The 27,581-nt window shown below is 43.4% G+C and overlaps 3 protein-coding genes across 4 annotated transcripts; 2 read left to right on the top strand and 1 right to left on the bottom strand.

The window, feature by feature from the left end:
- Window positions 1-228: 228 nt before the first annotated feature.
- On the bottom strand, window positions 229-11,945 carry CBLIF (cobalamin binding intrinsic factor). Of its 2 annotated transcripts, none has more exons than XM_083700523.1 (9): window positions 11,820-11,945; window positions 4,888-5,058; window positions 4,619-4,762; window positions 3,930-4,079; window positions 3,181-3,356; window positions 2,881-3,061; window positions 1,934-2,078; window positions 1,539-1,657; window positions 229-481 (listed from the first exon to the last, which is right to left on the bottom strand). In XM_083700523.1, the coding sequence occupies exons 1-9, from the start codon at window positions 11,887-11,889 to the stop codon at window positions 420-422; spliced, it is 1,218 nt and encodes a 405-aa protein (XP_083556649.1). In that variant the 5' UTR covers window positions 11,890-11,945; the 3' UTR covers window positions 229-419. The 2 variants fall into 2 exon arrangements, with proteins under 2 accessions (XP_083556649.1, XP_083556650.1); XM_083700524.1 differs by lacking the exon at window positions 11,820-11,945 and adding an exon at window positions 5,857-6,015.
- A 2,166-nt stretch (window positions 11,946-14,111) lies between these two features.
- OOSP3 (oocyte secreted protein family member 3) lies at window positions 14,112-22,172 on the top strand (the record flags this gene model as incomplete). The annotated part of the gene is made up of 9 exons (XM_083728003.1): window positions 14,112-14,181; window positions 15,439-15,617; window positions 16,230-16,342; window positions 17,277-17,380; window positions 19,023-19,194; window positions 19,670-19,781; window positions 20,258-20,441; window positions 20,911-21,120; window positions 21,836-22,172. The coding sequence occupies 9 exons, from the start codon at window positions 14,112-14,114 to the stop codon at window positions 22,099-22,101; spliced, it is 1,410 nt and encodes a 469-aa protein (XP_083584129.1). The 3' UTR covers window positions 22,102-22,172.
- A 287-nt stretch (window positions 22,173-22,459) lies between these two features.
- LOC310851560 (uncharacterized protein) lies at window positions 22,460-25,424 on the top strand (the record flags this gene model as incomplete). Its single annotated transcript, XM_083754102.1, has 3 exons — window positions 22,460-22,477; window positions 23,980-24,132; window positions 25,302-25,424. The coding sequence occupies 3 exons, from the start codon at window positions 22,460-22,462 to the stop codon at window positions 25,407-25,409; spliced, it is 279 nt and encodes a 92-aa protein (XP_083610228.1). The 3' UTR covers window positions 25,410-25,424.
- Between the last annotated feature and the right edge of the window lie 2,157 nt (window positions 25,425-27,581).

The raw sequence follows: 27,581 nt of genomic DNA, 5'->3' as shown, positions 1-27,581 counted from the left end.
TTGGTGCCTATCTACTGGTTAAAAATTGGCAGGTAGAATAGTTTTTCCATATCTTCATACTATCTCATCAGAAGTAATCCAATACAGAAGGAAGCAAAAGATAGAAATCATATTTACCCCTATTTTTGTCTGGCATAGACCATTCTTACTTTGTGAATATAAATGAAATCAGTGCTTAACTGAAATTGATACCAAGGTGTAGAACAATCTGAAATATGCACAGTATGATACACAGGAATCCAACTGCTTTATTTATAACTTGTCAGAACTGCAAGATAGTGCATATGTTCTTATGTAGCATGCAGCATGGCTGAATGTTGCATCTTCAAATAAGCTGCCACATCTCTTTAACCTGGAGCAGGAACTATACTTTGGTAAATATTTCTTTGAAGTAGTTCTTCCTATTGGCAGCTGGTTGCTCAGTATGTACTGAATTTGGCCACAATATGTTCATTGTCCGTGGGCTTGTAGCTGCCAACACCTGGAGACACAAAGCGGTGATGTTGAAAAGTAAGTAGTGCTCTACAGCTTGGAAATATAGCTTTTTCATAAAATCATAGAATTAGAAGGGACCCCAAGGGTCATCTAGCCCAACCCCCTGAAATGCAGGAATCTGCAGGCATAGGAGTCAGTTTCCCATCAGATACATTTGTTGACTACTGCCTTCAACATTGTAGCTAGCACATGCTTGTTTTATGCTGGATGTGTACCATCAGCTGAAGATGAAAAACAGAGAGCCTACCACTGCTGGGAGAGCACATGAAAGGTGAACTACATAAATAAATTTATTATCCCACAGCCTTCACAGCCTTCTCTATGTCATATCCTTTTTGCCTTGCTACTGTACCTCAAGCCTCAGCTTAGTATTCAAATCTGACTTTGACTCCCATTGGATATCAGATGTCCTCTTTAATCAAGTCTTCTAATCTCTTTATACAAGTTGGTATCTGTTCCAGATCTGAATTGTATTGTTATTTGTATGTACTGCTGTTATATTAAATTTTCTAGTAATTTTTTTATATATATCTGTTATCGATTTTATCTCTTTTTACATCACACATAGCATGTTATGATCTTGTAAATCACTTCACAGTGTCTCATGGGAAGCAATTTATAAATGAAATAAATAATAATAAAAGTTATCTCATTCAAATCCAGCTCCTGAGCAACGCCAACTTTTGAGCTGGTAACCTCACTAAAGCATCTGTCTCCCTAACCTTCTTTAGCCTGTACCCATGGACTCCAGTCACTGCCAAGGCAACTTCCTTGATCTTGTCTTGTGTCTCACCATTTATTAATAGGTGAGATTTGAATATCAATGGTCCCCCTTGCTCCTTGCCACTTTAATTGTATATACGAACAACACAGGCACAGCCCTGCTGCTGGTTTTGCTCTCTGTCCTACTAACAATTCAAACATAATAGAGGAAATACTGCCATTAACTGCGGAAGTTATCTGGAGAACATGCTCCCTTGTGACTGCAAACGGCCATTTTGTATTTCTTATGACTCAAAAGATTTCTTCATCAGACACTCCACCTTGGTCAAGGGGTTTGTTGCCACTCAAGAACTGCCAGTAGGTCTTGTCATCGGTGCTGCCATTGACACCATGGATAGAAATAACCATGGGCCCCCAGGAAGTTGATTCTGTTTGAAAGCTGTAAGTAAAAGGGGGAAATCTATCATTTGAGGAGGAATAAATTTCCGAAAAAAATTTTTAAGGGAAGAAAAAAGGGAAGTATCCCAAAAGTTTCAGAAACAATTCACCAAAATCTAGTGTTTAAAAATGATATTCGGTGTCCCTCAAATCATGGTATTAGCTTATTTTTAAAGAATAAATTTTCACAATTTTTCATCCTGGATTTCACCGCCCCCATGAAATGCTAGAGTTGACACATTCGCTCACACACCCCTGCCAGGCCTCAATTCTTTACCTGAATATAGTGGGATTAAGACGCTGAGCAGCTTCCAAGGCAGCAAGCAATACGGAGCCCTTGGGCACCTTCACTGTTATGGAGTAGTTGAAATAGGGTCCTATTAGCTGATTGATTACAGTGTAGTGCACTGTAATGTTAGGATCTGTGCAAAAAGACAGGAGAAAGCAGATACCTCATGATGCCCTTAATACCTAAAGCCAGTCCTGTAGTCCCAGAGCTAGTGGGGAGCCCATGACATGATCTAAGCCTTGTTGGGAAAATGAGCTGAAGATTTTACCACTGCACTATTAGTGCCCTTTCTTGTCATAAGCTCTGCACATGCATTCAAGCGAACAGGTGCAGGAGGGGCGTGCATGAAAGGACTAGCCCTAATGCCACTTCCAACATTTGCATATCAAACATATTGTGTAGTAGTAAAAGTAATTTTATTATTTATATGCCACCCATCTGACTGGGTTGCCCCAGCCACTCTGGGCGGCTCCCAACAGAATATTAAAAACATCAAACATTTAAAAAAGCTCCCTGAACAGGATTGCCTATTTGACTTTTATGAGACAATGATGGGAGGGCATTCCACCAGGGCAGACACCACTACCAAGAAGGCCTCCTGCCTGGTTCCCTGTAACTTCACTTCTCACAGTGCCTTTATTCATTGCTCAACAGATACAGTTCAAGTTTTTCTATCAAGGAAATTTAGTGATGATAGGGAAACTAGATTTGCCATGCAGCTGTTAGAGGTGCAGGAGATATGTCAGGGAAAAAGGCTGACAACCCTACTTGGCTTTTTTCCTAGCAGCATGAAAAGGTTATGTTGGAAAACAGATTAATTTAGGCCTTGCCTTTCCTATGTGCCAAAAGTCTGAAGCTGCAGTTCAATACCTTTAGGAACTTGTAAGCTGCTCTTGCATTGGCTCAGGTCAACACTCAGCGAGGTGCAGCCTTACCTGAGAAGCAATTCAGAGTCACAACATCCAAGTATGTTTTGCCCACTAGAGAAGGCAGGATTTGAGAACCCGCCTCAGGATTAGTAAAGGCTCCCTCATACATCTTCCTCAGCACTTCATCGATGGTCTTGGTGCATTTCCATGCTCCAGCAGGGTAGAACTCACTGGTGACACTGAGTGCCTGGAAAGCAAGCAAGAGAGAGAAGCTTGCAGTGGAGAGAAGGCAATGGGACACACACACACCGAATGGTGATGAACATGCTCCTTGCTTCATCTTCTGATGCATGGCAAGAGACATACCTGCATTGCCAGCCCAGTGCTATAGATGTTTCCAATGATGCCACTCTCCTGTTGTGAGTCAAGGATTTGTGCTGTGATCACACGTAGCGTCTCAGCAATGGCTCCCTCCATCTTGCTCCCCTTGCTCATTCCGTCATGCACACAAGACAGTGCCAAAGCCACCATGGCTGCAGTATCTGCAAATCACATGTCATCATTGCCTACCGACAGAGCTTTTATTCAGCCGGAACTTGCCGGAACTCAGTCCTGGCACCTCTCAGGTGGGCACCATTGCCATTCTAAGAAAATGAAGTAGGTGTTCACGGCGAGTTCTGTCACCTCTTTTTTCTAGACAAATAGCCCTGCCTACTGAGACTATAGGGAGCACCAGGGCAAATCTCTCTTTCTGATGTCCTGCTCAGCAAAGGATGACCCACGGAAGGGACACTAGGCAAGGTGAAGGAGGTCAGCCCTGCAGCTGTGGAGCATGAAGGCTGTTGAAGAGCAGGCACTGGAAGGAAGCAGGTCAAATTGCACCACACGGCAGGATTTTGCACTAGGAGTCCCTGACTCTCAAACCCCACTAAGCCATAAAACTCCCCATGTGTGACCTTGGGCAAGTCTCCATCTCACCCTACTGTGGCTTACTTATTGCAAGGATAAGTGTGTACACTGTCCTGACTAAACTTCTTGGAGAAAGGGCAGAATAAACGTAAAACTGAAAATTACTTTTTTTAAAAAAAAAGTATGTACAAGTGTGGTAATCTTACCTACACCAAAGCAGCCCTTGCTCTGGCAGCCTTTTACAATCTTAATGAGGGTGGCGGCAGCATTTTTGGCATCCGCACTCTTTTCCACACACAGGGCCAGGATATCTAGAGCCAGTTGGTAGTTGGTAGTCTTGGGGGTTCCAGTGTCATCTGCAACAAACATAGCTGTGTGTTATCCATTGCAGCTGCTTCCTGACTGCAGCAGGCTCCCATGCTCAGCCCAGCGCTCTTTGGGGTTCTTATAATGACTAGGGACGTGGTTATCCTCAAATGGCAAAGATGGGTGCTCGGTTCAGTCACACTAGGTCAGTAGTTCCCAATTAGCTAAGTACTGTGGGCCCCCTGTTTCCCAAAAGCCAAGCCATGGACCCCTTGCTTTTGAAAATGTTGATACCTCTATGGTAGTTGTTGTTCTGCGAATGATGCCATAGACCTCTGGGTGGGTTATACGGACCCCCCTGGTATCTGTGGACCACCCATTGGGAGCCACTGCACTAGGTGGTTATAAGTAGCCAGTGTTTTGGGAGCACATCCAAGGGCATATTATTGGTAGCATATCAGGGAGACATTCCTGAAGGATTCGGGCCTCTCAAACTCAGCTGAAAGCCACCATCCATGCAAGAGCTGGGAGAGGACACAGCCTAACATTGGAAGGATGGGAGGAGTTCAGCAGCCATTTGTCTTCTTACAGTAATGTTTGATCTCTTCATTGGTTTTTTCTTCCAAGGCACTGACCATATTGACACGTCCCCCTGCTGTTGGGACATTCTTCGGATCCACACAGGATGATTGGAGAGATAGGGCATAAAGTGCCACTTTGCCAGAGGTCATCTCTGCAGAAAGAGATGGGGAAAGACAGATATTGTGTATCCAAACAAGCATGGCTTGGTTCACAAACCTCTAGTGCTCCAATTGGACAACTAGGGGAAGCTGACACCTCTCATTCTCGACATCCCACCTTTTATACCCTTGATATCCTGGATCAACCGCTTTGTTGCTGTGGAATCTCGACCTCCAGCCAGGTTCAAAGCCATCACGACACTTGGACTGGGTGAACTCTGCTGCTTCACGCCATTTTCTAGCTGAGTCTGGAGACCTGTAACCAGCCACTGCTGAGCACTGGGGACAGCTGGAACCGAGAAAAGCAGAAGTTCATCAAGAAGCAACAACTGCCCCCAGAGCACTTACGTAACTTTTCAGTAGGACTGCAATTCAACTTATGACAAAATGCATTTTATTTTTTAAAATGTTATTTAAACATTTAACGCTGTACTGTTTTTAACATTTGATTGGCAGCCGCCCAGAGTGGCTGGGGAAACTCAGCCAGATGGGCGGGGTATAAATAATAAATTATTATTATTATTATTATTATTATTATTATTATTATTATTATTAATAATAATACTTATAAACTGCAATGTCATGTAAAATATAACAGGGTGGTGTACAACATAAAAGCACAATACCACTATAATAGCTTCAGTAAAAACATCAGGAGCGTGCTGATAAACTGGCTAATGAAAATAAACCATGTTCCCGAGCAGATTGAGATACATCTAAAAGAATGCAGGAATGACTCCTGCCAGACTTCTATCGGCACTATAAGTATTGTGGAAGCACCTTTTAAATCCTGCCCACATTGAATGGGGCTCTGTGGTAACTAAGGGTGCTTACAGACAGGTATATATCATGGGACAAGTGCTCCTCATTGATTCAAGGTTTTCTGCAGCTTCCTTGCGACATTGTTATCATAAAATGCTAGTCCACCCATGTCACACACCCACACCATTTAGTCCAGATTTACCCTTCCCAGGAGGAAATCCATTTGGTTTCTGAAGACCTTGTCTCCAACAACCTGCTTGTGAAACCTCAAGAACCCATTGGCAGTACTTCCCTCTGGAAGCACCCTAAGCTTTTTAATACTCACCGCAAGCCTCACTGGTCACTGTGCAAAACATGCACAAAAGGACAACAGCCGAGAGGGACATTTTGGACTGGAGTGAGTGTGTTTTTCTTTGACGTTTCCAAGAACACCAGAAGTTGGCGCAGGTCGAAAGCCTGTTTGGGCTTCCTTTATATAACCTGCAAGTGCAGTTCCAGTTCCCTCCCTCCCAATCTTTTGCTTTTCAGTTGCCACATCATCTCTGGTATTATTTAATTTGTTTATCTCTGTGACTTCCACAAGGTGATACCAGTGAAAGTGAAGGTTAATCACCATTCATGGGAAAATGGCCATTTGTTTGTGAAGTGTGACACGCTCCTTACAGAGACCAGGCAGTGCTGCCTGCATTCAGCATTGGGCGTGACATCTGGGAAGTGGCTGAAATTAAGCCCACTGGCATCTCTCCCACAGAACCTTCTCAGATAGCCTTCTGTTTGTTAGGAAGGAAAAACTGCCCTGCAAAATTGTCTCCTTTTTTAATATAAATTTTTATTGGTTTTCCATTGATTATACATATATACAGTCTAGATTACATAAGTTGCATATAACATAGCTATTACAAGAATCATATATATAGTACACAGTTATTTTAGGCTCCGCCGAGCCTCGGACTTCCCTTCACTTCATTGGTAAGTATCAGATAATTTCTAAAGTTACATGTTTTATCTCCTTTACATATTTGCCAAACACTGTTAGAGTTGTTCTAACCCTGGCAGAGTCATCGAAGTTCTATACTTATCTCTTATATACGTCAGATATTTGTTCCAATTTTCATGAAACTTCTGGTCATCCTGGTCTCTTAATCTTCCTGTTATTCTAGCTAAAAAGGTAAAGGTACCCCTGCCCGTACGGGCCAGTCATGTCCGACTCTAGGGTTGTGCGCCCATCTCACTTAAGAGGCCGGGGGCCAGCGCTGTCCAGAGACACTTCCGGGTCACGTGGCCAGCGTGATGAAGCTGCTCTGGCGAGCCGGCACCAGCGCAGCACACGGAAACGCCGTTTACCTTCCCGCTAGAAAGCGGTACCTATTTATCTACTTGCACTTAGGGGTGCTTTTGAACTGCTAGGTGGGCAGGAGCTGGGACCGAAAGACAGGAGCTCACCCTGCCGCGGGGATTTGAACCACTGACCATGCAATCGGCAAGCCCTAGGCGCTGAGGTTTTACCCACAGCGCCACCCGCGTCCCTGTTATTCTAGCTAGTTCAGCATAATTTATCATCTTGCTCTGCCAGTCATTTATAGTAGGTATTAATTCCATTTTCCAGCTTTGGGCTAACATAGTTCTAGTGGCCGTTGTGGCATATAGAAACAGATTTTTATCCTCTTTTTTATTTCCTTGCCAACTATTCCTAGCAGGAAAGCTTCAGGCTTTTTGGGAATTCAGCATTGGGCGTGACATCTGGAAAGTGTTCAGCATTCAGCATTGGGCATGACATCTGGGAAGTGTTCAGCATTCAGCATTGGGCATGACATCTGGGAAGTGTTCAGCATTCAGCATTGGGCGTGAAATCTGGGAAGTGGTTGAAATTAAGCCCACTGGTATCTCTCTCACAGAACCTTCTCAAAACAAAAAAAATTCCTTCCAGTAGCACCTTAAAGACCAACTAAGTCAGTTCTTGGTATGAGCTTTCGTGTGCATGCACACACACGAAAGCTCATACCAAGAACTGACTTAGTTGGTCTTTAAGGTGCTACTGGAAGGAATTTTTTTTGTTTTGACTATGGCAGACCAACATGGCTACCTATCTGTAACTAGAACCTTCTCAGATAGCCTTCTGTTTGTTAGGAAGGAAAAACTGCCCTGCAAAATTGTCTCCTGGGCCAAATTCCATGATTTCTTATTTACTTGTTAATCTTTAAAACAAATTTATAAACCACTTCACACCATGAAATGATCCAAGTCAACAAAAGTAGAATAAAACACAAGTTCTAAAAGCAAGAAGAACCATATCCACAGATTATTTTAAAAACCAATAAATACATTTCTGCAGATACACAATTAATATTCCATAAATGCCTGGGTCACCCTTCAGTGAAAGCCTTGTCTAGCAAAAAATATATATTAAAAAATGCCTTCAGTAGATACCTAATCATCATGACACAAGGCACCTGCCCAAGTTTGGCTGGTAATTGATTCCAAAGGACTGGAGCTGCAACACTAAAAGCCCACTTTCTAGTACAAGCTAAGTGCACCTCTGAGGCATGCAGTACTTGCAGCAGGGACCCATTTGTGGAGTGCAGTTGCAGGGCAGGGATAGGTGGAGTGAGTTAGGGATGAATAAAATACTAGGAGCTCTCAACAGTGACCAGAAAAGAAATGGCAAACGTATGCTTAGTTGGAGAATTGGGAGAGGGCTGTGTGTATGCTCCGTAAAAGGTGTGTGATCCAAGCGTGGCAATTCCATGCAAAACACTTAGTATGGAATGCTCTGGACTGCTTACTCCAATAAACAGCACCAGCTCTCCTGAGTAACAGGCAGGGGCATTTCCTGTGCCTAGTTATTGGCAGTCTTTAACCGGAAACTGTGGTTACTGGAGATGTACAAATCTGTCAATTTCAGCGTCTTTATTTCTCCTTTTTCTAGTCTTAAGTTCAGTTCCTTACATTTCTGAATCATTTTTGCAATTAAATAAAGTCCCCGTGAAGATCCATCAACATGTAATGAGATTACATTCACATGTGGTGGATTTGTGATAGGCTGTGGATGAATGCATCATCTTATTCAGTAGATCAGTCACCAGGAGGAGCCATTCCTCACTCACAGCTAATGGGGGACCAATAATCACATGAGGAGCCTTTTCCCCACTCTCCCAAAACTTATCTTGAAGAGAAAATGGGAGGGATGGACCATAGTATAGTCCTTCAGTAGCTCTATAGTTTGGAATGATGCTGACAAGACAACCCACAATTCACTCTGGGCCCTGCTTCCCTGACTGTTGAGCTGAACTTCATTTCCCTTTAAATCAATGGGATAAGTTAGTGCTGAATCATGATATAGCTAAAGTCTCATTACATACTCACCCCTAACCCTCATCTGTAATTCAAGTTTATTTTAATGGAGTTGTAAGCCACTTTGAAAGAGCAGATCTTCAAAACCTGTATGTCCATTGGTCCTATGTGGAATGCAAGTTGACATTAATCCTTGCCTTACTCACCTCTGATTCTGCCTCAGCTTTAATAAATTAATTGTTATTATTTTGCTCCATACTGTGCCCCTTTTTTCTTTTGTATTTCTCCTTAAATGCAATCATGACCTATTAATATTATTACAGGCATGCAATACATGCCTTTGTATTTTTAAATTTCTGGTATGGGCTTGGATACCTCCAGAAAATAATGACAGTCTGGGTTGTGTCTGGATAGTTTGTTTTGCCCTGACACAATACTTGGACCTGACAAAGGAGTATCAATAGTATCTGTAAGTATCTGTTAATATCTGTAAGTACCTTGTAGGCTGAATCTGGACTCTATAAACTAACAGTATTTGTGGTGCTGTCTATTGGATGCTGAACCTCAATGGCCTATGGTCAACCTGGGTATTTTTTTTAAATACACAAATAGTACAAAATATCAAAAAGCCTTCAGAGGCCTTCTTTTTAAGGGAACCAAACCTGGGTACCACAGGAGTCAACTCCTAGGGGCCTTGGGGGCTTCAGACCCCACAATAAAATATTTGAGGTGGCCGGGCTCCCACAAAGTTGATGGACATTCTGATTCAAATGGTGTGCATGCACTGTGTCATGTGATCAAATATGCAGGGCGGGGCTTACCTGGCCCCCCACAATATTTAATTTGTGTTGGCACCCCTCCTGGGTAAGCACTGCAATCCTGGAATTTTCCATCATGTGGAGAGCTGGGGTGAATATAATAATAATAAAGCAAGCAGGAACATACATTATGCTCTCTAAGCCAAGAGAAGCTGTGTGATGACCTTTAGTAATAGCTATTTTGTTGCGTTTTACTTCCTTGTAAATAGTAGCAGCTAGGATTGCCAGCTGATCTGAAAAAATCCAGTCTGGCTTCCTCTTACTCATTAAACAGCAGTTTGGTTTGCACAAGTCCACATGTAAAACTAAGAATGGAAAAGAGGTCGCCATTATCATCACCTTGCTACGGTCTGCAGATTAAGTTGCTGTAAAAATCACAGGAGTAGTAATCAGGTTGTTGTTTTTTTTAAAGTTGGCAACTCTGGAAGCAGCAGAAGGAAAAGCTCTCCCCCAAGATATGTGTGCATACACAGCAATTGTCACCTCATTTTATCACTCTGAGGGAGAGGTCTGCTTCTTAACCCATGTTCTGCATTGGATTCTGGAGAACAGATATTTAACCCTAATAAGAAGCTGATAATTCAAAACCATCATCCTTGCCTCTGTAGGAGTAGCTTTCTTTGAAAACTCAGAACTAATGCCATCTTCCCCAGGGATAACTTCTAAAACACACATGCCACTGACTGACTGCATTCTACTAATTAAGAGCAACACAACTATGTCCATAGAAGGATGTGGAAAACCCAACCCAGCATATTTCAAAACAAAGAAATCTTCCTCTTCATCCCTCTACAGACTTTTTTTTGTGTTGCTCTCATTTTAGGAGCTTCCCTTTCGCTGGACCATTTGCATTATTCACCTAACAGCAAGATGCTAATGTGAAAAGCACAAGTGACGTTGTCTATATACAGTGGTACAGGGGTACCTCGGGTTGCAGATGCTTCAGGTTACAGACTCCGCTAACCCAGAAATAGTACCTTGGGTTAAGAACTTTGCTTCAGGATGAGAACAGAAATCGCACAGTGGCAGCGGAAGGCCCCATTAGCTAAAGTGGTACCTCAGGTTAAGAACAGCTTCAGGTTAAGAATGGACCTCCGGAACAAATTACAGGTACCACTGTACATTGGTTTTCGAATATAATCCTTTCCAGAAGACCGTTCGAGTTCTGAAGCGTTTGAAAACCAAAAACTCAATAGCTGACAGCTAGGCCTCAGGATCTTGCACTCAGTGGAAGCTGCTTGGCATGTTTGATTTCTGAGTCATGTTCGAAAAACAAAACATTTACTTCTGGGTTTACGGTGTTCAAAAACTGAAATGTTCGTCAATGGAGACATTCGAAAACTGAGGTACCACTGTATATATTTCTAAGAATAAGAGGCACAGAGGAATGATTGTGCTATGGAGTTTAACAAGCTGTTACTGTAAACTGCCCTGAAGTAATTGGATAAAGGGACTGTGTATAAATATTTAAAACAAATAAATACAAAAATAAAACTCATCCATTTTATATTGCTGTTGTGCCAACCCGTGTGTTACCTGAAGAAGTATCATACAATTACAACCTCACCATGAGGCCATGTGATCTGCAATAGGGCAGGGATTGGGAGCCTGTGGCTTTCTAGATGTTGTTGGACTCCAGCTCCCATCAGCCCCATCCAGCATGGCCAATGGTCAGGGATGATGGGAGTTGAAGTCTAACGGCAGCAGGTTCCCCATCCCGATAGCAGAATGACAAGATGGGGCAGCGGTGCAGCAAGGAAGGAAGACCTTAGAAATGGTGCAGGGTTCTGGAGAGCTCAAAAGCTTGCATACTATTTTGTGACATTTTGATTGGCAATTATGGATTTTGGATTTTTCTTAGGGGCCAACACAGCTTCTTTTATCTTTTATATCCCCTGGTATTTGCTGCTGGACCAGTACAAAAGCCGGCAACCTGATTTGAGAGATGAAGCAGGACAAAGCAGAGACAAAGAGAAGGACTAAAAGGGAGGCAAAAGAAGAGACACAAGAGGGAGACCAATGAGATACTTGAGCTGATGTGAAGTGTTATAGGGAAGCTGCAAATTTCTGCCATTCTGGGACATAAAAAAATATCCCTGAAAATAAATGAGATTTGGAAGCACTGTATCATTATGACCTAAAGAGAGTGAAATTCAGTTGACAGGCTTTTCCTACTTACTACAGTCCAGGCAGCATTGTCCTTGGATGAGAAGCAGAAACACCAATCCCAGCAGAGGTCCCATTATCATTACTCAGATGCAGTATGTGCCTCTTGGTTGCTCTTGGGATGTAAGCACTACAACCAGGAACCAAGCAGTGACAAAGAGGTAGGTACAAGGGACTCCTCCCTTATCATGTTGCTTCCCCATAGCAAGAAAGAGATATTGAGTAATGCTAAGTAACGTGCGTAGATGTGTGTCCCTGCCCTGCAGGAAAGTACAGATTGACAGAATGACAGTTCTTAATAAAGTAGAAACAGGTAGAAACTTCCCTGTTTAGGGAAGTTTTTAATGTTTGATGTTTTATTCTGTTGGGAGTCACTCAGAGTGGCTGGGGAGACCCAGCCAGATGGGTGGGGTATAAATATTATTAATAATAGTATTATTATTATTCCATTGAACAAGCAAGGGTGAGAACATTTGCGTAGGCACAGGCTGTCAGTTATTCCAGGATAGAAGGGCATCCCCCACACACATAGCCACAAGTCACAATCATAAACATACTTACTTGGAAAGAAGGTTTATTGAAACCAATATGGCTTAATCCAAGTGAACGTTTAAGATTAGGGTACTGGGCTTTGTATGCTTATTGGTCACATTTCTACTGGAATACAAGGCTGTGGCTGTGGGAGAAGCAGGACCTTCTTCAGGTGTTAATGATGTGAACCCCTCCATCGTAGACATAGCTTGCAAATATGTGTAAATGGTTGTTGGCATCTATCTGTCTCTAGAGACAATGAAGTGCACTTCCATGAGTGAAGTCAAACTGATGTGTTAGCAGCACTGAAATGACCTCCCCGAAGTGCAAGCCTGGGCAGTGTATGTGGAGGTCCTGGGCCACCCAGACCACAAGACACCCCTCTCAGCCTCGCTGATGTGGTCCAAAGCAAACCAAAGCAAAGCAATACATTTGGCACTAGCTTGGCTGCAGGAGTTACTGGAAGGAGGCATACAAGATGCCATCGAACCACCTGAGGCACTCAAGATTTGTGTAGAGCATTTGTTGTTGTTTAGTCGTTTAGTGTCCGACTCTTCGTGACCCTATGGACCAAAGCACGCCAGGCACTCCTGTCTTGTGTAGGGCTTATATATTTTTAAATAAACCACATATCATAAAGACACCACAGTGTCCATTGTGCCTCATTCCAAAAGGAAACACAAACTCTGGGTAAGTGCCCGGAACCCCTGGAATCTCTCACCGCTCAGAGATTGGAGTAGCGTTCAACAATATATTTGTGGCCTCTTTCAGCGGATGGAATGTGTTACACCTGCCTTTCACATGTTTTAATATGTTTTTAGGTTTTTATTCAATTTTAGCTTCAAACATGTTTTAATCTTTGTACTATTTTGTATGCGGCTTTCAGTTACTTTTTGTTTTTAAAAGGTGACTAATAAGTGAAATAAGTAAATAAAATACAGTATTTTAGGATGTAAAAGGGAATGGTGAAGTATTATTTCATGCTACTAAAGTAAGCTGAAATTTATGGATATAAGATAATGGCAGCAGAGAAATACAAATTCAACCTGACTATAACTCTTGATTTACACAATATTCTATAACTTGAGTACTCAAGAGCAAGAAGCAAAAGTGGTGAAAAAAACTGAAAAGGAACATCAGAATAATCTTACACACATTTGACTTCTCAACAGCTGCCCATGATTAAGACTGTAATCCCATTCACACACCTGGGCTGAAGCCTTAATTAACTCAGTGGGCCTTACTTCTAAGTAGACATGCTTAGGCTTGTGCTGCACAGCTTCAATTACTACCATTTACTAGGGAATAAGCCCCACTGAACACAGTTAGACTTGGACTGCAATCCCAACCATGCATCCTAGTCCTATTGGACTCAATGGAGCATACTCCCAGATAAGTACATTTAGGACTGCATCTGCCCCTCTCCATTGCTGTAAACAACCAAGTGGTTGTATATGTATAGGCCATGATTCAACATGCTCCCCCATTTGGTCCTCAAGCCTGAGAATGAAGGACTCACCAAGTCTTCCATATACAAATTATCAATGATAAACTTTCACAGGCGGTTTGCATAGGACAGCGCCTCTGAGGTTATTATAATTCTTTCATAATGAATTGCTAGGAAATGGCTACCCAGTTTAGAAAGGGAAATAGAACCATGAATGAGCAGGTTCCATTGGAGGATGCAGAGACACCTGAGCAATGCATGGACTATAAATGGAGCCAATGGGAGAGGAGGACACTTTCTTTCCCACCTGGCTGGTAGCTGTGAAGGATGGAGAACCACCTACGGCTGTGGGCTTTATTTCTTTTAGCTACTGCTGTTTCTGCCCAAAATAACTCTGGTAAATGCTGGGGGAAGAAGGGGAAGTTGAAATTCTCTTGTGTGGAAGGGTTAACTAGGAACTGTTGAAACTTTTTTTGTAATGGTATGCTAACTCTCATGGGGTTGGTTTTAATAGGTGTTGACTTTGTCTTTGCTGTTAGATGATTTGTGTTGTTCTTAGAGGAAATTCCTCCTGTTATGAAACCAGCCAAGGTATAAGGTCATTAAAAAACTAGTCTGTGCAGTGGTTGGTGGCAAATGTTTACTATGAAGCTGCCTGGTACTGGCCTGGATTGATTGACTGATCTAAGTGGAGATAACTGGACAACTTTCTTTAACTTCCATTGAATTCATGGGGAGGTTGTTTCATGCTAGCAGGCTAGCTTTACTAGCTAGGGCTAACTAAAATGGGTGAGGGGGAACATTTGAATTTTCCAGAACTCTTCTTCAGACAGGCTGTTACTCAAAATGGGGGATAGATGTGGAATGAGGAAGAGAAAAGCCCTTTATGATAGAAATACCAGAATGTTATTGGATGGAGTAACCAGGGTGTGATGAGCAAACATATGAGTTACCGTATTTTTCCATGTATAAGACTAGGGTTTTTTACCAAAAAATTAGGTCTAAAATTGGGGCTCGTCTGATACACAGGTAGTGCTGAGGGGTGTTTTCTTAATTTGGAGTCCCCCAAAATAGGGGGTGTCTTATACATGGGGGCATCTTATACATGTAAAACTATGGTATGTTTCACAAAATGAGAAGTGGGGAAACTGGCCATGAAGAAAGAGCCCAAAGGTCACTGGAAGGTGGGGCAGCAGCAGCTTCCTGTTGAATCAGGAATGTGACCTCTGTGGGGCTTCCTCTCTGAGGAAGCATACAAAGAGGAAGCCCATTAATTAGACTGGACTGCACCAGGTTTCCAGTTGCACACTGGACAACTTGGACAAAGCAACAAAAGGAGCCATTCCCCACAATCATTTTGAATTAAATGCCAGAAGTTACTTAGGTTCTAGTGCAGCCAAAAGCAGAATCCATTGAATTGCTGTCAGGCAGACCTCAAGAGAAATATGTGGTACCTGCCACTCTCTCCCGCATCCTATTTCAGGGATTTCAATAGGCGTCTGGTTAGCCACTGTGGAAAGCAAGATGCAGGGCTGAGAGGCTGCTTTGCCTACTAGCTGCCATATTCTTTACAGTAACATATTGGTTCTGTTCATGACTGTAAAATGATGTGTGTCAGTGTTCACTAAATGACCCGTCCTTGTGCTTTCTGCAGTGTCTGTGTCATGCGGCAGCTCACACGTATTGATCACAGTGCCGGTGGATCTCTTTGGGACGGGCGTGGCTGTTGGCGTTCATGAACTGACCCTGGGATCTGGCTGTTCCGTGACTGCTGTTTACCAAGATGTGCTGCAGCTCGAATACCCTCTCCATGCATGTGGAGCCATCAGAAAAGTAAGAAAACCTACACGGAATTGAGGAAGCTGGACTAGATGGATCTCAAAGATCCCTTCCAAATCTAGGATTCCAGGATCCTTTGTGACTTGTCTGGGTTATATACAGAGCTGTAGCTAGGGGGTGGTAAGGTGAGCCCCCACCAGGGGCGCAGGCAAGGGGGGGGCGCAAAATTGGCTAAAAATATATCCATAAATATGTCTATAAATAAAATATTGATTATTGCCTCATAAGAAAAGGTTTTAAATAGAGGATGAGTTGAATGGGGTTTAAAATAGAGCATGAACTGAATGAGGGGGGCAAAGGGTGATGAGCAGAATTTCTTTAAATGCTCTTTCATGAAATTTAACCTGATTGTGTCATAGCAGTTTGACACCAAAATATAAATTTAACATTCTAGCATTATGCTGTGTAGATGACAGCTTCCGTGGACTTTGGGGGGTTTGCACTTGCCTCTGTACTGCATAGCTTTGATTTCTGCTTTGAACAGCTGGGTGGTAAGAAGACTGGGAGTTTATATAGGCTCAATAACATTGGGTTTTCCTGAAATGCTATCTCTTTCACAGTCTTGTAAAAGATCCTAAAGACTTACAACTTATATCTGGCTCCTAGTTCCTCCCAGACAGTATCCACTATAGAAATGTTCTCTACTACATACCTTCCGCTGCAAATGGTGTGATCCGGACCAGTCAGTTCTCACATCCCATAGATTGTTTCTACCTAAGGTAAGTCTTGGTTCTGGAAGGAATATTGTGCAAGTGAGAGATGCTGGGCTATCCCATTAATGTAAGAAAAGAAGGTGGGGCCTTCGCCTTCTTCTTCTTCTTCTTCTTCAGATTTGCAAAAGACAATAAGCAAAGTAGCAAACTAAAATACATTTTTTAAATTAAAAAAACCCAGTCATAACGGTAAGGAGAATCAGTGCTGTTTTTCTAGAAAGGGAGGTCCTAGAACTCACCATGAACGCCTCCCTCGTTCTCTTAGAATGGCCATGGCACCCACCTGAGAGGTGCCAGAACTGAGTTCCCGAGAGTTCTGGCTGAAAAAAAAGCCCCGAGGAGAATAAAAATAAAAGAGCTAGAAAAAGAATGAGTAGCATAAATGTGTAGCATATATTCAGTCATGGGATACAAGGTTCATATGTATACAAAATATATCCAGGACTCATAAATGTCTCCAGATAAAATCATGTTTAGTAGGAATATGCCAACCATGAAATTGTTTTGTCATATAAATCACAAACAGCCCCCAAACAGATGCAAAGTCTGAGGGGTCTGCAACACCTCTGGCAGCATGCCTCTTATGCCTTTGATCACATCTGGTCTCCAAATACTTAAATGTGTGGATCTAGCTTCTCCCATTGGCTATCTGGCCAAGGTAGCATCTTTCATTCTAGGAAGAATGTTTTAATGGATGGATTGTGTTAAGGAGATGTTGAGATGTCTTGGTGTCTATCCCTAAGGTTTGATCTTTAGCAAAGTGTGGCAATTTAGTCTGCAGCTGCTAAAACACCATGTACTTTGGGGGCCTACAAGGATAATAACAGCATGCAAAAAGAAAGAAAAGGCATGTGATGCATAAGATCTGTCCTACAGAAAGAGCAATAAGCCTTCTGAATTATATAAGAAGGAAGTAGATGAAACCTGGTTCCTCTTCTAGGTCATGGAATGTCTCCTCACTTGGAATACAGCCCACATGGATCCCTTTCAAATCCACCGTGATGGAAAATCAGCGCTTGGAGTTTGCCCTTGAAGTCTATGACAGTGAGTGCTCTTAATCAGCTGGCTAGCATGCTTCTCTCCAATTTACAGTAAGCTGCAATATTAGTTAAACCTAGGAACAGAGTTGCCCACTTGATTAAACATTGGTTGGAGAGAGGTGACAATAGTTTATTTGGGAAACAAAAGTTGTTTTCTTATAGGGTCGTTTGCTTCTGGTGGACACGTGTTCCATTTGCACCTCTGCAAGGTTTTTTGGGGGGTTTTGTAAGCTTTTATACAGTAATGGCTGGTGGTCTTTGGCTCACAGGCTGCATTCACCCGTGGCCAGTTCCCTTGGCCTCGGCCCAGTATATCTGAAGGAGCATCTTCACCCCCATTGTTCTGCCTGGATACTGAGATCCAGTGCCGAGGGCCTTTTGGCGGTTCCCTCACTGTGAGAAGCAAAGTTACAGGGAACCAGGCAGAGGGCCTTCTCGGTAGTGGCATCCGCCCTGTGGAATGCCCTCCCACCAGATGTCAAAGAAATAAACAATTATCTGACTTTTAGAAGACATCTGAAGGCAGCCCTGTTTGGGAAGCTTTTAATATTCAATGAATTATTGTATTTTAATATTTTGTTGGAAGCCGCCCAGAGTGGCTGAGGAAACCTAGCCAGATGGGCGGGGTATAAATAAATCATCGTGACCATCATTTATTAATATTTCAACCTTTTTGAGTCCATGGCTCCCTTGACCAACTACCTTCTTTCTGTGGCACCCCTGTGGCACTCAGGAGCCCAGTAATGTCACCCCTTGCCTTCAGAGATGGCAGCCCCTCTCTTTTTCTAACACCCTCCCTCGCAGGCCTTACACAGCAAACACAAGGCCAGTGCAATGCCTGTCTGCCGACCTGCCTGTCCGGCCTCCCACTTGCCTGTCCATTCCCAACAGCAAGGGATGGTGGACTGGCTGGCTGGACTCCCTCGCCCACTTGCTTACTCCAAGGCCACTTCAGCTCCTGGCAACCAGTACCCCCTGGCCAGCCCCAGAGGCCCCATTCACCTGGGGAGCTTGTGGCCAGGGCTGGTGCAATAAGCAGCTGTGCAAGCCTTTGAGAAGCAGAGACTTGAGAAGGCATCAGAGGAGGGAGGGGAGGAAAGAGAGGGTTGGAGGCCACTGTTGCCTGTGGCACCCCTGGCCATCATGCAAGGCACCCCAGGGTGCCACCGTACACTGGCTGAAAACCACTGCACTAGGAGCTAATTGCCAGGGCTGGGCATGGGCACCTCATGCTCCTGCAGAACACATACATGCACAGACACATAGGCCCCTCCTCAGCTGATCAGTCAGTGGCGAGGTTACATTATGCAGTATGTTTGAATGTTGAATGTGTAAGTGTATGACTAGGGACAGCGGATAAAACAAGCACCATTAGATGTGCTGCTTGCTAAGTGTTTAATGGTTATTGTATTTGTTTAAAAACCAGTAGAAATTTGTTTTAAAATGGAGAAGGGACAGCAGCAAGGAGGAAATGGCTTACACAGAAGGGGCCCATTAAAGAAATCTAACCCAAGTCCTTCCAAATAACCTGGAAGTAATACTAGCAGGTGAAGTGCTGTGTTCTAGCAAGGGAGCTTGTAGTGATGTGGCTCTTGGCTTGCTTTCTTACTGACGTGTATGTAATGATTCTATGTTCTTCCTTCCAGGTACCTGGTCAGCACCTAGGTCTGACCCCACTTACTATCTTGGGGATCTAATCAACATCCAAGCATCAGTAAGGAAGGGCAGCCACGTTCCTCTGAAGATCTACATTGATGAGTGTGTTGCCCGGCCAAACGCTGAGTCCTCTGTGAAATACGAAGTCATCACAAACCATGGGTAGGAGATGGGGAGTGGCAGGCCCAGGCATGGGGGAATGGCAACAGGGGGAAAGAAAACTGAAATCAGTTCTATGGCTGTGACCACATTCAACACTGAAGTTAATTGAAAATGGGACTTGAGCTAGGGGTGGCAAAGCTCTTCTAAGCTAGGGGTGGCAAAGCTATGGGCCTTCCAGATGTTTTTGGAGGGCAGCTCCCTTCAGCGCTGACCAGCAGAGCCATGTGCTGCCGCCGCCATTGTGCTTAACTGGATCCAGAGTTTGCTAGAAATTGTTGTTGTGCAAAAGAAAGGAAGAGATATTAAACACTATATGTCTGTTGAAATAAGAGTACGTTCGCTTCTTCTTTTTTCTTGAAAGATAGATGTTTAGCTTGTTTAGAAATTGACCAGCTCTGCCATGAGGGTGGCACTCATGCCAATAATAGGATGGAGGAAATTGGATCCTTCATGCCTGCTTCTGTCTGTATTGCAGGTGCCTTGTAGATGGGCAGCAAAGCAACTCCCGTTTCCTCCCCACACAGGAAGATGGAATCCGCCGCCTCCAGCTGGACACATTCACCTTCATTGGGGCCTCCAACCACCAGGTTGAGGGGGAAGGGGGGGAGGGAACTGAACCTCTGATATGGGACTAGTACTACACTAGTTTTATGGTCAACTGCTGTTTGGGGGGACAGTGGAGTTAGTAAGCATGTGGAAAATCTAATGTCAACTTTATGGATGAGACATTGTCTCACGTCAATGAGTCTGTGTGAGTGATGAGGGCATCCTTCTGTTAGCCTTCCAATTTTCCCATCCTGTGAGGGCCCATGGGCCGTGTTGTCCTGTCCCCCCATTTATCTCACAAGGGGCTTGAATGGCACATCCACAATATCAGATGCATCCTAGTTTGGGCGGTGCTGGTGAGAGTCTTTGAGTCTCCATGCCAGGCATTTGCACTCTGCCACTGGGTAGATGAACCTGCCCTTGTGTGTGTCAGATTTAGTTTTGCAAGGTCCTCCCTAGCCTACAAATGCTAGAAACAGAGTGACAACCTAATGTACAACCTAATTTGATTGTCTAGATCTACCTCATATGTCACTTGAAGGCGGTGCCTGTTGGCTCTGCGGACCCTCGCAACAAGGCATGCTCCTATGACCTCACTACTGCATCATGGAGTTCCTATGAAGGAGGAGATTGCTCCTGTTGTGGTTCTCCTAGTGGATGTGAGAGCAAGAAGAGGAAGAGAAGGCAACAGCAGAAGAAAGGTGAAATCCTCTCCCTAAAACCTATTTTGTATCATTGACTTTATGTACCTGCTAATCAAAAGGTTCAAAAGAATGACTGCCTACTGCAGAGATGCAGTTGGACTCCAACTTCCAGTATTCCCAAGTCACAATGGTCAGTGGTCAGGGATGGATGGAAATTGTAGTCTACATCTGAAGGACACCATGTTGACTTCCGTTGGTCAACTGGCTCCATTTGGTGCCCAGACAGAAGCAGCCACTTATTTGTAACTTGTATGGCTTCACTCGCTCGTTTCACCATTAATGCTGGGAACAACTTTTCCAACCATGACCTATATTTGGAGGAGAGTTAAAACAGCTTGCCCTGTTCATTTCTATACAAGAGCTGTACAGAGAAGGCTGAAAATACTGTGTTAAGGCAGTGGGGTGACAACAAATGGGCGAGTAGGTCTGTATTTGTGAGCCTTTGATTTGTGCTTCCTCCTTGCAGGATTGTCTGGAGAAGCCAACCTCAAGCTTGGTCCCCTTGCACTGAAAGGAAAGCCAACAAACAGCTCCTCCACACTGAATGACGACAGCACTTCTGAGACGATGTCTGTGGTGACCAGCTATGCCACACTCAAGGCTCCCCAGGCTGCTGAGTTGCCTGCTAACCAGAGGGTGACTATTATCGTGAGGGAGAGAGTGAAGGAAGGATCTGGTAAGAGCTTCAGAATTAATAGAGAATGGTCCAAACACAATGATAAATTTTTCAGCACAGCAACGACTTAAACTGACAAGACTAATTATGTACGTTAACATGAAACAACCAAATTGAGCTGCACAAAATTCTGACATGTTTTTGGCCATAATATTTAGGAGTGAAATAAGATGGAACAAAAAAATAGCCCTCTTGCATTTTATAGCAGGGGGACAGGCCCTTCAGTTTGTTACCTAGGAATTCCATGAGATTTGAACAAGGTTCTGTCACTTAGGCCATATGGGATGGCATTATTTTGTGTAGGCATGGTGCAAGACAACTAGGTGTGAACAGCACCAACTCCGCAATAAACTGCTATGTGGAGAAGGGCCTGTTATTGATGCAGTAGATGACGTCCCCTTTCTGTAAGGCTTGATTTGAGCCTGGGCTCAGATCCAAAACCTGTATTTGCCCCCAGCAAAAGTGCCTTTTGGCATCAACAGAGTATACTTTCCTTGTCACTGAAAAGCAACAACCAGTTACTTTGAGACTGGAGGCCTGTAGGTCTAAAAGCCTTGACACCCAGTAAGCTCTGTATTTTATTGCACAGTGCCTTTCTAAAATTTGAAGTACAAATAGTTCTGTGATGTGGATGAAGTAAGGAACAACCAGCTTTATAACATCTCTGTGAACTGCCTCTGTTGATACTCCTCTTTTCCCTCCCTTCTGCCAATAGGGTTCTTCCTCCATTTCCCCTTCTCCATTGCCACCATGGTCATAATAACTACCTGTGCCTTCATTATATTTCTATCGATTATGGGCTGCTACTGCTCCAGCAGACGGTCCCGTCGTGGATATCGCATGAAGACTATCCGTGCAGCTTTGGTGGAAGTTAGTGCCGTTGCCATGGCACCTGCAGCAACTGGCTCAGTAGCTGTTGTTTCCGCTGGCAAATCCAGAGCTATCTCCAAGAGACCTGACAGGAGAGTAGCCAGCAGCTAGTGGGCAAATGCCTTCTCTCCGAAGATTCAGCTGTTTAACAAATAAATGATTGACAGTGCAAAAACACAAAAGTGTGGTGGTATTTTATTAAAAATTGTACACAAGGGATTTGAAGTGGAGAGTTAAAAACAAAAATGGAAGGGCAGGCCCATGGATGTATTCCTCTGCTCTCTAGAAATTGCTTGCCTAGTGGTGCCTGTGAAAGACCTTAGGACCTTTTCGAAATTGGAAAGTAATGAGGGAGAAATGTGATTCAGTTTGTATTTAAAGGTGAACCTACCAAATTCACACTTCCTGAAATTATACGAGTTCTGAAGCAGCGCCATCCTTTGAAATTCACTCTTGTCCAAATTTTGCAATGTGGTTCTCCAGTGAAGTAATTTGTGCATAATACTGCATATATGAGTGAAAATAACATGCAAAAAAAGTATATTGGGGGAAATTGTGCTATGAAAACTGTCTAGATGGGAAAATTGCATACAAATCTGTGTATATTAGGAGAAATTTGCACTAACATGCTGATAGGTTTTCATGGGGACCTTTTTTTTTTGTATACTGATTTAAATACAGTGGTACCTCAGGTTAAGAACAGTTTGAGGTTAAGAACAGACCTCCAGAACGAATTAAGTTCTTAACCCAAGGTACCACTGTATTTGGAAAAAGTGAAATGGAAAGAAATAAAAATTGACAGATTTTCCCACCCCTTTTTGGAGGTCATTATGAATTTTACACCACCCACTCATATTTCTATGTGATCATGTGTATGCTTCTTTAGATATGCAAGCTGGAAGATAGGCAGACCCATGGGATCTTTGCCACAAGAAACAAACATGGCCACTTTCTCTTGTAAACTGTTTAAGTTCCTAGCTTGCTGCCCTCTTCCTCTGAGTCATCTAATCAGGACAGAATAACTACAAATTAGGGGGACTAATAAGAGGAGTTCCCAACCTGCCTTTGTCATGCAACACTACTGTGGGGTAGCAGTCAGGAGATATTGGTAGGGTGGGAATGCTGTTCCTCTGCAGTCTTTTCTCACTTCAAGATGAGCCTTCCCCCAATGAAGACCAGCTGAGGAAAAACAGCAACACGCTAATGCTTTGAGAAGCCTCAGGAATAGAAGTTACTGGTGCTACAGGAGAGGATTTGCAAATCACTCCTCACCCATCCCTTTCTGCCTGTCTGTTGCTATCTCTCTTCCTTCTCTTGTTCAAATGTCTTTCATAATAAATAAAGCAAACCCCCCTATTTTCTCTATCATTGTAAATAAAACAAAACCACTTTGAGTAAGCGGTTTAACTTCCAAACCACAAAATGTGTCATCTGAGGTTACTTTGGATAAACAGCTTGAGGAACAGGTGGCAGCAGAGAGGCACAGAATAATAACAGCAGGATTGCCTGTGACAAGGAAGTTCCTTGTCCCAACTTACTCTGCTTTTGATGTGCATATGCAATGACTATCTCAAAGGTGTACTCTTCTGCTTAATTGTGACACGAATGTGCCTTACCTTTGGATGGAAGCTAATTTGAGGGGAAGAAGGCATCCAATAGCAGTATTTCTCAAGGAACTGTAGGGTAGGTAAAGGCAAAAGGTAAAGGACCCGTGCCCTTTGGTGTTGCTCCGCTGGTGCTGACCCACCACCCATGGTGGAACCTCTTTTTAAGCTGGGCAGAAAAGCACCGGTGCTGGGAACACGCCCTGTGCCAGCAGCAGAAATCCCTGCCTGCGCGCGCTTCTTGGCTTGCTCAGCACCTGCATCGCCACTGTGTGGCAGTACTGCTTCACTCAGGCCCCACATAGGTCTGGTGGGGGTGGGCGGGAGTCAAAGTTCTTGGGTAACCACATTCCTAGAAGGGGCACCATTCGCCCTTCTCTTTCAGGTGAGAGCCTGTCTTGTCATCTACATTACCTGCACAATAGTGGTGGCTGTGATCAATGTTTTCTACTTGGAAGACATACTGTTCAGTCCCTGTTATGGGAACTTGAGGTGCAGTAGAACTGAGGAGTACTGTGAAATGGGGCATCAGGTTGCAGTGAGTACTTCCTGGGTCCAAGCCAGGTCTCTGTTTCCTCCATGAAAACTACTTTAGAATAAACAGTGCTACTGACATACAGATGTGGAAGCTGCATCGGAGGGGTGGTGGGTAGGGAGTTATTAATTGCAAGTATAATGCTGGGCACCCTCTCTTGTTTAGATGCATACAATAAATAGCATGCACGCACCCACAAGTTAAATTCTACAAGAAGAAAATTCATTTTCTGGGGTCAAAGCATCTAGGTGCAAATGCACTACAGTAGTCCTTGAACTTAATCCGTTCCAGAAGTCCGTTCCAAAACCAAAGCGTTCCAAAACCAAAGCACACTTTCCCATAGAAATGAATGCAACATGGATTCATCCATTCCAGACTTTTAAAAACAACCCCTAAAATGACAAGTTAACATGAAAGTAAAATTGGGAAATGGGGGGATAATGGGGATTATGTACTTTTTTAAAAATTGCCATGTTGGAATTCCTAATAAAAAAAATTATTTAAAAAACAACAATGAACATGTGCTGAGCTGCAAATGTCCCACCCATAGCAGATATGTCATGCTGCGCCTACTGGTGTGAACATAAAAAAGCAGGATGCACATTTAGAAAAAACTCAGTGCTCCTGATGCTGTCATCTGCTGGTAGCTTACAACGGAAAAGCAATAGGGTAGCACTAGGAACCACCCACCGGGAAGCAGCCATACTCTGATGAAAGTCCTAGGAATTCTTCTATAGAGATGCCTAGCTCCCCTCCAGAATTGCACTTTTCACCTTCCCTGCAATTGTACTGTTTAAGTCTGTACTGTACAAATATCTTCAGCCACAGAAGCAGCATGTGCCTCAGCTACTGTGCCATATGTTTTTTGTTTCTTTTGCCTTTTCTGGCTGCAGTATGCTTCTGTGTGATTTCCCCCCTACATTGAAACCCTGGAGTGACTCTGCCAGTCAATGTAAACAATATTAAACTAGATGAACCATGGTTTCCTATGTTGTTCCTATGATCTAGAATTGCAAGGCCTGCAGACCTGTGCTTCCAATACCTTAAAATCAATGGGACTCACATCTAAGTAAATGTACTGTACCTCAGAGTCAGCTGTCAATAAGACTCTCCTTTGAGCAGAGAGTAACAGAACGACCATCTCATTCACTGTCTCATGCTCTATTTTGCAGGAGTGTTGTACAGTCATGCATAGCAATCTCCTGGTTTTAACTTCCCTAGGATTCTTTATTTGCATCTCCATGGCAGCCTTTGGATGCAAAGCTGTGTGTCGTAGATAGTCCACCGCTGATTAGGATGCGGTAAGTTTGCTAGTCTTCTATTATGGGAGGAAGCGGGTGCCAAGTGATGTAGGAAATAGCAAGGTCAGAGATTCATGAGTTGGAGAAGAGGAGGCTGGAGACAGTGATAGAGGCACATGCTATTTTGGTCACTAATGCCCTGCACCAAACACCATCACATCCCAGACTTATATAAGTGATGAAATATAATAAAATTTGATTAACTGTGAACACAGGTGGGGGACTGCACTGTACTGCTGCATTTCTGTAGGGGGGGAAACCCTACAGAGATTGAAAAAGAAAAACAGTCCAGGCAGACCTATCTGACTTAGAAGGTTACGGCTTGCCTGCACATTTTCCTTTATAACTTTCTTTATAAGAGCCCAATTGACTTGGAAGGAAGGAAGGAAGGAAGGAAGGAAGGAAGGAAGGAAGGAAGGAAGGAAGGAAGGAAGGAAAATGTACATGTGTATCCCCCTCTCAGTACAATGGCCCTGTCTGGGAAGTAAATATGCTTAAAGGTTACACCCATGGTGTGGTGGCCACAGATAAGGCATTTTTAGGCAGGCTCTAGCATTTAAATCAGACACGAAGGGGGAAGGGAGGAGGAGATGCAAAAAGGCTGGTAGAGCAAGGCTGACTGCTGACTGCTTATGAGAAGAACCTGAGCTTCTGTTTTCCTTCACAGCCCATTGCCTCCTGAGGCATTAATGGAATGGAATGGTTGCCTGGCATTTCCTCAGTTCCATTGAAGTCAAACAGAGAGCTGCAACTCTTTTTCCCTGAGTCAGGGGTCCTTTACCTTTACCTTTAAATGTCATATATAATTTCCATTATCTAATTGCTTCTTTTGCATTTCCAATGACAAGTTCCAGCATAGCTCTGTGTCGTCCTTCCTCTTTCGCACAGAATACCATTCTAAACTTTTTGGTTGTAATAACTTCTGTCATTACTCTCTTAATCTTGAAACAAACAGCAGACATTATGTTCTCACCATGAAATATCATCCTTTTAAAAAAATCTCTCTATTAAGTTTAGTTTCAAACACCAGCCTAAGGAAGAGTTCTATGAAATCTGAAACTTTGCATACCTCACTGTGAACTTTGGTTGGTCCTAATAAAAAAGGTGTTTTCCCCTGGTCCTGTGTTGTTTTTCTAAATGTCTTGTAAACCAAGTACCTATCCTAGGGAAGTTTTTCATGTCTGATGTTTTATCGCTTTTTATATTATTATTATCATTAATTCTGTTGGAGCCGCCGAAGTGGCTGGAGAAACCCAGCCAGATGGACGGGGTATAAATAATAAATAACTGTTATTGTTGTTGTTATAACAATGTGATCTTGTGATGTCCACACATTTCTATCTCAATGCAGCCCAAAGAGAGGGACAGACACCTCTGGCACCACACAGTAATAGCTCACACTACTCTAATGGTAATAATGGTGATTTAAAGTTATACAGACGAGAGCATGGAAATGGAAATTAAGTTGAAGAACAAACTCATTATTCTGCAACAAAAATGCAATTGCCTGCAAGCCATTAATTTCCTTGCCATTCAGAATTCCCTTTTCAGATAAAAATAACTGAGTGGTTCTATCTTTCTTCTAATTCTTAAAATACCACATTTGGAGTCCATGGTACATGTCTCTGCCCTGCTCTGCCTTGCCAACATTCTGAGGCCTCAATTATAGTAAAACAATTTTTGCTTCCTCTGAGCCACTTCTGTCTATGTTCCTGGGGCTGATGTGAACTTATACAGATTAATCTTCCAGGGACTACAAAGAGAAAACTCTCTTCTGGGCAGAGTCTAATAAAAGGAATTATACAAGCATCCTTTCTCATCGGTAAGCCATAGCTCTAACCTATAAGCCTCATAAAAGACAGCTGCTATGGGAGAAGCAAGACCCTCTTGGACGGTTAATGCTGTGAGCCTCAGAAAGACACCACAATCTCCATTGTGCCTCATTTCCAAAAGAAAACATGGACCATGGCTGAGACTGCCTGGAACCCTCTGGAATCTTGCACCACTGGGAGATTGGGGTGTCGTGCAACACCCCTCAGAGGTTGGGTTGTCCTGGGAAGATCTTGGCACTGGCAAGTTAGATGGGGTATTTAGGGCGCTGCTGAAAACACGTTGTGTTTCACCTCGTCAAATGCCTTTTCTTTCGGTTTC

Source organism: Podarcis gaigeae (genome assembly GCF_964106915.1).
Source record: "Podarcis gaigeae genome assembly, chromosome: 1".
Lineage (NCBI taxonomy): Eukaryota > Metazoa > Chordata > Lepidosauria > Squamata > Lacertidae > Podarcis > Podarcis gaigeae.
The sequence above is the reverse complement of the archived record's forward strand: the minus strand, read 5'-3'. Positions and strand labels throughout refer to the sequence as shown.

What these genes read in the sequence shown, in the direction of transcription:
- CBLIF (XM_083700523.1), bottom strand. Translation starts at nt 11,889, where the DNA reads ATGATAATGGGACCTCTGCTGGGATTGGTGTTTCTGCTTCTCATCCAA. An exon ending in ACAATGCTGCCTGGACTGTA is followed by an intron (nt 5,059 to 11,819) that starts GTAAGTAGGAAA and finishes TCTCGGTTCCAG; the next exon opens with CTGTCCCCAGTGCTCAGCAG. An exon ending in TGAAGAGATCAAACATTACT is followed by an intron (nt 4,080 to 4,618) that starts GTAAGAAGACAA and finishes TGTTTGTTGCAG; the next exon opens with ATGACACTGGAACCCCCAAG.